The sequence below is a fragment of the Ipomoea nil genome, unplaced genomic scaffold (genome assembly GCF_001879475.1).
Source record: "Ipomoea nil cultivar Tokyo-kokei standard unplaced genomic scaffold, Asagao_1.1 scaffold0179, whole genome shotgun sequence".
Taxonomy (NCBI): Eukaryota; Viridiplantae; Streptophyta; class Magnoliopsida; order Solanales; family Convolvulaceae; genus Ipomoea; species Ipomoea nil.
In genome coordinates this window covers 162,250-171,831 of record NW_017616607.1, presented here as the reverse complement: position 1 = coordinate 171,831, position 9,582 = coordinate 162,250, and the positions used below count along the sequence as shown (strand labels likewise).

The following is a 9,582-nucleotide window of genomic DNA, read 5'->3' as shown; positions in this document are numbered from 1 at the left end:
TTTAGACGATATAGGCATAGAAGATTATCGCGATCTAGACGCGATTTGATAACAAATATACAAATTGTCTGGCTGTGAAGAGATGAAGGTAAAAAGAATCATAGTAGGATGATGTAGGTAGAGTATTGACAGAGAGATCGTGAAATTTGGGAAGAGATTTCGAGCTGCCCTGAAATAGTAAATAATATATATATATATATATATATATATATATATATATATATATATATATATATTTTTTTTTTTTATGTTGTAATTTTCAGCAATTTATTTCATAAGGTTATGTTGTTTTATAGAAATTACAAATTTATGTTCTAAAATATTAAAATAACTTATGTTATGTGTATTTAATTTATAAAATAGATATTTATGATATATAATATTTAATTATATATTTAAACGTGGTTCACACTAAATTGTGGTCCAAGGTACACAATATTTTTTGGTCCATGGACCACCATGTAATTTTCCTTTTAATGTGTCTTACTGACACTAATTACATGAATATGTTGTATTGGCTTACAAGTGTAAGTGCGTTATGTGTACCAAAATGTGAATAAATTTTGTAATACGATATTTTATTTTTTATGATAATGTTACTCATTGTCCACACAAATATGTCCAGGATGATCCACTGCATAAATTTTAATATAATTTATGCCTTATAATTTTTGCCTTTTCAATTATAAAATTATGTACACAAAAATTGAAATTAATTATGTGATGTGTAATTAATTGGCAAACTTTCGAATTTTGTTAACTTATTATGTTATGTGTACTTAATTTATAAATTTGCTACTTATGTTATTTTAATACAATGAATACTACACATTATCAGTAAATTGATGGAACAACAAATATTTTGTCTTTTAATTTGAACGTGATTTATATCATTTACAAGTTTATGTGGTTCAATTTCAATTTTATTAGGTTATGTGATGTGATATGAATTTACGTAATGTCATAATTTTTATTTTTATAATTTGTTATTCTATTTCACAGAGAATACTTGCTTGACTTCACCAGCAACAAGTAATGATTCGCATAATGTAGAGCAACCTACACCATTGCGCCGAACACGTCCTTCAATTGCAGGGTGTTTGACTGAAAATATCACACCATTGAGTAATATCACAAACGGTAAATCATCTACAATTGAGTGGTATACATTATTTGTGAATGTACATATCCTGTTTATTATATTATGATCGAATATTATTGTCAAATTATTTGGTTGTATTAATATTATATAAGGCATATTAATGTTTATGAATTACATATGATTACAGTAGGTTCTTCCCAAACACACGTAATTTCTTCCAACCGGCAAGGAATTGTTCTTGAAGTGAAACAAAACACAATATCCACCGTACCTAAGTCGTGCTTAACTGGTAACGTCGTAGACTAATATGTTATATAATCTTAAAACATTTAAAAGATAGGTATATTTGTTAATTTGAATATTGTATTAAATTTAGGTTGTAGATCACCACGTCAAGTTCATATTGGTAAAACAATACATGGTTCGGCAATTGAAGAAGGACATGTAATTCAAAGAGATTTGCTATCAGCCTTTGAAGAGGAGTCTGTCCCTTTACGTCTACAAATTCGCAATGACGCCATACCAGGTAACATTACTAACCAAATATGTTTTTAACGAATTATACTAAACTCAAATTGAACGATGTCGTTCAGTTCATATTCATTTATAGTAATGTTTATATATTCAGATTTAAACATTCCGATTGACGATGAGGAATCTATCCCTTTACGCAGTCCAATGCCAAACCCGTGCATACCAGGTACTCTTACGACCTGTATCTTTTCGTAACGAACGCTACCATAGTCAAATTTAACACTTGCACATTTCATTAGTTAATTAAATTTTTTTCGTTCGTATACAGATTTAAACATAACAATTGACGATGAAACGCATAACTTCGATACCAGAACATCCTCTATTCATGCAAATGGTATTTTTGTTCGTATACATATTTAAACATAGCGATGCATGTACACTTTTTTTGGAAGAATATTTAAACAACAATTTGTTTGCAGAAGAGTATTATGATTTCGGTGATGCAAGCAATAGTTGTGTCCATTGTGGGGCGTTGTTTTGGGTCGAGGAAAGGAAGAAAAACTATTCCTCTAAAGGTCCACCGATGTTTCCATTGTGCTGCAACAATGGCAAGATTAAGTTACAGGAGAATGCGTTGCCACCTAAAGGTATATTTGACCTATTTTTTGGCAATGATGAATTATCAAAAAAATTCCTCCAGGACATCAGAACATACAACGCCATGTTTTGCTTCACATCAATGGGCGGAAAGATAGACAAGAGCTTGAACAAGGGCGGAGCACCACCTGTGTTCAGGTTAAGTGGTCAAAACTATCACTTAATGGGCAGTTTCCTACCAGAAGACGGAAAAGAACCACATTTTGCTCAGTTGTACATATACGATACGGCAAATGAAAAGAACAACCGTATAAAGGCTGTGAGGTAAGCATAGAACTTTTTTTCCAATTAAAATGTGATATTTTATCTATCAGCTTAGCAATGCATTGATGCGTGATTGTAGGGGTAGAGTTGATCAAGATGACATTCACGTAGAAATAGTGAATGTCATTCAGAATGAGTTGGATCAAAATAATGTTTTGGTTCAGTCTTTTCGGATGGCTAGATCTGAGCTTGATAGTAACCCATGCGCTGAAGTCAAAATAAAGTTATTAGGGAAACGCACTAAAGATGCAAGGACATACAACCTGCCTCAAGTGTCTGAAGTAGCAGCGTTAATAGTTGGAGATCTGGATACCAATATTGGTGAGCATGATATTGTTGTTCAAGCTAAAGGTGGGCAATTGCAAAGAATTAGTGAATTAAATCCTTCATACCTCCCACTGCAATACCCCCTGTTGTTTCCATATGGTGAAGATGGATATCGGGAAAACATTGCATTCTCTAACGTACATAGCAGTCGTTCAGCCGGTGGTCGACATAGGATTAGTCACAGGGAGTATTTCTGCTATCGGTTACAGACAAGAGATTCTATTACCAGTACGTTGCTATTTGCAAAGCGCCTGTTACAACAGTTTGTGGTAGATGCATACACGATGGTGGAGTCTGGAAGACTCATTTATATCAGGACACATCAAAAAAGCTTAAGATGTGAATCATACAGTGGATTGACTGATGCTTTAACCAGGGGTGAAGTAAACCCTGCAGCACAAGGTCGAAGAATAATACTACCCTCAAGTTTCACAGGTGGTGCTCGGTACATGATACAAAACTACCAAGATGCAATGGCAATATGTAGATGGATTGGTTATCCGGATCTATTTATAACATTTACATGCAACCCAAAGTGGCCTGAGGTACAACGTTTTCTAAAAGATCGCAGGTTGAAAGCCGAAGACCGACCTGACATAATCTGCCGTTTGTTCAAGATGAAGTTGGATTCTTTGATTACTGATTGTCGAAAGAATAAACTTTTTGGCTCTGTTGCTGGAGGTAATATTTTAGTTTAAGTTCACATTCATGTGTTTACAATTAAGAAAATTACCATACGTTGATTTTTTTTTTTTTTTTTTTTTGTTTATGTTACAGTTATATATACAATTGAGTTCCAAAAGCGGGGTCTCCCTCATGCTCATATATTGCTTTTTTTGGGAAAGAATCAAGATGTTAGTGATGTTGTTACGCTAGATAAAATAATTTCTGCAGAGATACCAGATGAAAAGACAGATGTGCAATATTACAAAGGGGTGGAGGAATTTATGATGCATGGGCCATGTGGAAAAGCAAGGACAAATTCTCCATGTATGGTAAATGCACGATGCTCGAAACATTTTCCTAAGAGATTTGTTGAGAGTTCTACATTTGATGCTGATGGGTACCCGGTATATAGAAGGAGAGACAACGGCAATATAGTTACAAAGAACGGGATCGCATTGGACAACAGGTATGTTGTACCACACAACAGACATTTATTGCTTAAGTATAAGGCTCACATAAATGTGGAGTGGTGCAACCAGTCACGCTCAATCAAGTACCTGTTCAAGTACGTTAACAAGGGTCATGACAGAGTAACTGCAGAATTCTACAACACAACCAGTGATGAAGAAAAAGGGGAAAGCAATAGATGAGATCAATATGTATTACGATTGTAGGTACATATCACCATGTGAAGCAGTTTGGCGTTTGTTTGGTTTTGATATACAACTTAGGGCGCCTTCAGTTGAAAGGTTAAGCTTTCACCTTCCAAATCAACAAAGCGTGATATTTTCATATGACGATCCTGTCGAGAACATTGTAAATAGACCAACAATAGCACAAAACATGTTCTTAGAATGGTTTGAAGCGAATAAAACTTTCCCAAATGCAAGAGAGCTAACTTATGTTGAAATGCCCACAAAATTCGTTTGGAAGAAAGACGTCCGAAAATGGCAACTAAGGAAAAAAGGTTTCTCAATTGGTCAGATATTTTATGTTCCCCCAGCTACTGGCGAAATATTTTATTTGAGGTATCTCTTGAATAAAATACGTGGGCCTACAAGTTTTGAAGATATCAGGACTGTAAATGGTGTCATCTATGACTCATTTCGAGACGCGTGTTATGCAAGAGGTTTAGTTGATGATGATAACGAATATGTTGATGCAGTTGAAGAAGCCAGTCATTGGGCGTCAACAGATCAACTGAGGAGACTATTTGTTACATTGCTAATGAGCAGTTGCATGGGTAAACATGAGACCGTTTGGTATGCTGTGTGGCCACATTTGTCAGATGATGCACAATTCAATATCCGAAAACAATTGCACAATAGAGGTACTCATACATTCCACCACTACTTTTCGTTATATTGATATCACCATATAAAGTTAAATTAAATCTAGGGATGTTAAATATTAAAATCTATATAACATTATGCAGATTTTGTGTTGAGCGATCGCATAAAATGAACTTTGCTTTAGTGGAGATTGAAAAACTATTATCTATTCATGGAAAGAGTTTGAAGGACTATCCTGAAATGCCTGCTGCATGCTGTACTGCATTACATATTATATCGAACAGGTTTATACAGGAGGAATTAGCATACGACTGTTTGGAACAAGAGAAAGAGAACATGGAGTTGGTAAGTCAATTAACTGATGAGCAAAAGGTAATATACAATGAGGTGTTAACCGATATTGATGGCCAGTTAGGAGGTTTATTCTTCGTTTACGGTTATGGAGGTACTGGAAAGACTTTTTTGTGGCGTGCATTGTCTTCCGCACTAAGGTCTAAAAGAGAGATAGTGTTAAATGTTGCATCCAGCGGTATAGCGTCGCTTTTATTACCAGGAGGCAGAACTGCACATTCTCGATTTGCCATACCGATTTCTGTTAATGAAGATTCAACCTGCAATATAAGTCACGGCAGTCAGCTGGCCGAGCTTATTGGGCAAAGCAAGTTGATCATATGGGATGAAGCTCCAATGATGCACAAATTTTGTTTTGAAGCCCTAGATCGAACTATGAGAGATTTGATGCGTTTCCAAAATCCAAGGAGTTATGACATGACATTTGGTGGTAAAACAGTGGTGCTAGGTGGAGATTTCAGACAAATTTTACCAGTCATTCCGAAGGGTACTAGACAGGATATTGTCCATGCTAGCATTAGCTCCTCATATCTATGGAAATCCTACAAAGTATTGCGACTGACTAAGAATCTACGACTAAGAAGTGTACAGTCAGAAATCGAGTGTCGAGAGATCGACGACTTTGCAAAATGTATAGCTAATATAGGTGATGGAACGATCGTTATTCAATTTGATGGTGGGTCAGATATTACAATTCCAGAACGTTTATTGCTCGAGTGTGAGGATGACCCTATTGCCACAATTGTTGATAGCACCTTCCCGAATTTTAGACAAGGGATGGTTGATCTGTTATACCTCAATGATAGTGCAATTTTGGCTCCAACATTGGATGTCGTAGATAGCATTAACGAATACATGAATGACCATAATCCGGCTGACGGACAGACATATTTGAGTTGTGATTCCGTTTGTAAATCAAATTCAAATGTTGATATGTTAGCAGATTTGCACACTCCAGAATTCTTGAATGGCCTTAGATGTTCTGGAGTACCAAATCATGCTTTGACATTAAAAGTTGGGTCACCTGTTATGCTTTTGAGAAATATTGATCACACACTAGGATTATGCAACGATACAAGGTATGATTCTTATTAATTTCTAACTTAACGATGACTTATGTTCTGACCAATATAACGAAGGAATTAACTTATACTATGCATATTATGTTTCAAGTTCATTATTAAATTTATGACTTATGAGCCAAGTGGGAGAATGTTAGAATAATAATAATAATTATTATTATTCTATGGTTCATTATAATTTATTGTGGCTCATAATTAAATATTTATTTATAATTTAATAATGAAGATAATCTTGTGATTGGCCAGTTAAGAAGATAAGATTGCAGTTTCAACTGCATATCATCAGGTTTACGTTGATGGAACGTATTATTATTTATATTTCATATATGAGACTCTGGTCCTCTCCCCAACCTCTCTAAGAACTAAAACTCTCCCCATCAGAGAATTAGATTAAGTGAATGTTAAAGGTCTGGAGGGAGAAACCAAGTTTCTAACTCAAGCAACTACGGGAAAACAATGGAGCCAGATATGTTCCCAGAAAGCTATTTTACTGTATGTGAAAAACATGTGTTCTGAAGATCTTGTATTAAGTAGGAATGACTTACACTCCATGCTCCAGTTTATGGAGGGTATTAGACTCCAAAAATCATGCAGCAATTCATTCATAAATATTAGACTCCAAAAATCATGCATCAATTCATTCCTAAATTCTAGCATTATAGAATAAAGGACTTTTATGTTCTTTCCTTATCCTAGGAAGTTACAATACTTTTATCTTTATTATATATATGTTGAGGTTACTGGTAATCTTTGTAACAAAAGTATATAACAATAAAACTATTCTTTTCCTTCTTTTCTCTTTCTTGGTTCTGCATGTGAAGCTTCCGATAGAACTGTTGCCGGAGGACTGATTGCGGGCATGTGCTCCGCCACATTGCCGATTGATTGCGGGCATGTGCTCCGCCACATTGCCGTTGTCCTACGACATAGGGATGCCTTCGCAGGGGAAGATCTCTCCAAGCCTTGACTTGATTCCATGGCCACTCGCTCAGGCACGCCTCTGCTGCTGCCATAGGCACTATTGCCGTAGGGACTCATCATTGCTATGGACGCAGCTACGCTGCTAAAACTCTCGATGCTTCTCTATTCTCATCGCACTTACGATGGAGAAGACGGAAGAACTCTACAAGCTTTGGACGCTGGAAACTATGGCAACTTCGACAACGCCATGGATACGGTGAATTCCACGGGAATTCTTTCACAGATTTAAGACTTGATTACGCCCCATTTGACCATCTCTCCGATATGACAAAACAAGGTGCTTTCTACCCTTCTTTTTCTACGTGTCTGTTGGAGTTTTATTTTTCCTGCGTGTGTCAGTGTATATATAACGTATATTTTGTTTGCTTTGCCATGTTGCAAGTTGTGGGTGCAAAATGCATATGGCTGCCAACTACGTTTAATGCTTCACGCGGTTTAATGTGTTTCCTCTACTTTGCGTGTCCTTTGATTTGCTTTTAATGATGCTCCACTGTTTGTCAGTTTGTGTGCCTCCATATATATATTCATATAATATACCTATATGCCTTGCATGGATTATGTACATATATCTCACACACTTTATTTCTCTTGTGCACATATATACGTATATAATATATATGCACATGCATAATGTATGTTTGCTGTGAATATACCATATATAATATATATTTGCTTTTCACTTTGCCCTTATTTTTCGTGTAGCAGTGTATATGTATACATAATATATATATGTTGCCCATGTGTATATATATATATATATATTACTCCACTAGTCCATGCGACTGTATATATATGTATACGATATATATATATGTTTGGCATTTTCACTTTGCCTATCATATATATACATATGTACGCACATAATATACGCTTAGTGACGTTGGTGCGCATATGTACATCATCCATGTTTGCTTTCCATATTTTTGTCTATATCACGTACCTAACATATATAATATATATACACATGCACAATTAATGTTTGCTTGAGTACATATATATATAATATGCATCAAAGGAGTCTTGAAAAGATATGAGGCAGTTTCGACTCGTGCCAGGAGTCTTACAAGATGAGGCAGTTTCGACTCGTGCTAGAGAGTATCCTGTAGCTTTTTTCCTTTAAAATTGTAGCTTCTTTCCTTTAAAATTTCATGAAGGGTTTGCCCCTATGGCTGTGATTATGACACTTCTATCGCTTCTGAGGCGAATTCAGTCCCAAATGCCAAGGTAGAAGTCTCTCTCATTTAAGGGTTGACTCTGTTGACTCCAAAAGATGGGGAGAGCTTGAATGAGGCCAAGAGAAGCTTAGAGGCATGTAAAGATGACATTCTTACCTTTAAGTTTTTCATCGACTGATGTTATTTTTCCTTTAGTCATTTTTCTTTTTGGTTGCAAGACTATTGCTGTTTCGTTCCTTAGCTCTTGATAATTGAGTGCTTCTCATTGTCTTTTAGCAATAACTTGTACATCTTTGCTTTGACCCATTGAATGATTGTCTTGATAAACCACTCTTGCAACATAAATTGGACTTGTTTCTGTTATGACTGAACTTATATAATTTGATTCTAAGCTGCCTACGTACTCCTATCAAGGAGATCAAGTCAAACGTAGTTCAAATGATTTTTTTTTACAAAGTAGAGCCGTTCACAGTTTAGACTCATGCGGGCCAGGAGCGTCTATGATTTGGGCCCACCCATAGACAAAGCGAGATGCATTAAAAGTTTAACCACGTGCTGCATTTTTGGTGGATCAGTCATTCATCACATCTTCATGACTTGTGTTGAAACCCCAAGTTTAAGGGTGGTAAAGCTTTAGGAACCTTCCATTAATCGGACCGATCTTCAAACCATCTTCACTAATCAGCTTATAAGCTCCACCGATGTAAACTTCTAGAATCACGTAGGGACCATCCCACCTTGAAGTGAACTTGTGGCGGGTTTTTTTTTTTTTTTTTTTTTTTTTTTTTTTTTTTTTACAATGATGGGCCTATGAAAAGCTAGGACTTACCCTTTTGTTAAAAGCTCTTGACATGCGAGCTTGATAGCACTCCAAGCTTTGTTGCGCTTGCAGACGTTTTTCATCCAAGGCTTCTAACTCAGCCGGGCGTAACTTAGCATTTTCTTCATCAGTAAGGCCCTCTTGTATAGCTAACCTTAAGGAAGGTATTTGGCGCTCTAGAGGCAGGACCGCTTCTACACCATACACCAAAGAGTATGGAGTGCTTTGAGTAGGTGTGCGGTATGTTGTTCTATACGCCCACAAGGCTTCTTCCATTCTGTCATGCCAGTCCCTTTTCGATTTTGAGACCACTTTCTTCAACAAATTGTATAGGGTCTTGTTAAAAGCTTCAGCAAGGCCATTAGCAGCTGCATAGTAAGCTGATGAG

The 9,582-nt window shown here is 36.1% G+C and overlaps 2 protein-coding genes across 2 annotated transcripts; both read left to right on the top strand.

Moving 5' to 3' along the window:
* The first annotated feature begins 945 nt into the window (after positions 1-945).
* LOC109179072 lies at positions 946-4,861 on the top strand. Its single transcript, XM_019328641.1, has 9 exons — positions 946-955; positions 1,003-1,140; positions 1,479-1,628; positions 1,731-1,802; positions 1,905-1,973; positions 2,059-2,500; positions 2,580-3,508; positions 3,722-3,959; positions 4,168-4,861. The coding sequence occupies exons 1-9, from the start codon at positions 946-948 to the stop codon at positions 4,859-4,861; spliced, it is 2,742 nt and encodes a 913-aa protein (XP_019184186.1).
* A 92-nt stretch (positions 4,862-4,953) lies between these two features.
* Positions 4,954-6,231, top strand: LOC109179066 (ATP-dependent DNA helicase PIF1-like). Its single transcript, XM_019328636.1, has one exon. The coding sequence runs from the start codon at positions 4,954-4,956 to the stop codon at positions 6,229-6,231; it is 1,278 nt and encodes a 425-aa protein (XP_019184181.1).
* The last annotated feature ends 3,351 nt before the right edge of the window (positions 6,232-9,582 follow it).

Excerpts from the sequence above, each read along its gene's own strand:
- LOC109179072 (XM_019328641.1), top strand. Across the intron at positions 1,803-1,904 it reads GCCAAACCCGTGCATACCAG|ATTTAAACATAACAATTGAC; the intron begins GTACTCTTACGA and ends GTTCGTATACAG. Across the intron at positions 1,974-2,058 it reads ATCCTCTATTCATGCAAATG|AAGAGTATTATGATTTCGGT; the intron begins GTATTTTTGTTC and ends ATTTGTTTGCAG.
- LOC109179066 (XM_019328636.1), top strand. The coding sequence starts at position 4,954 with ATGAACTTTGCTTTAGTGGAGATTGAAAAACTATTATCTATTCATGGA.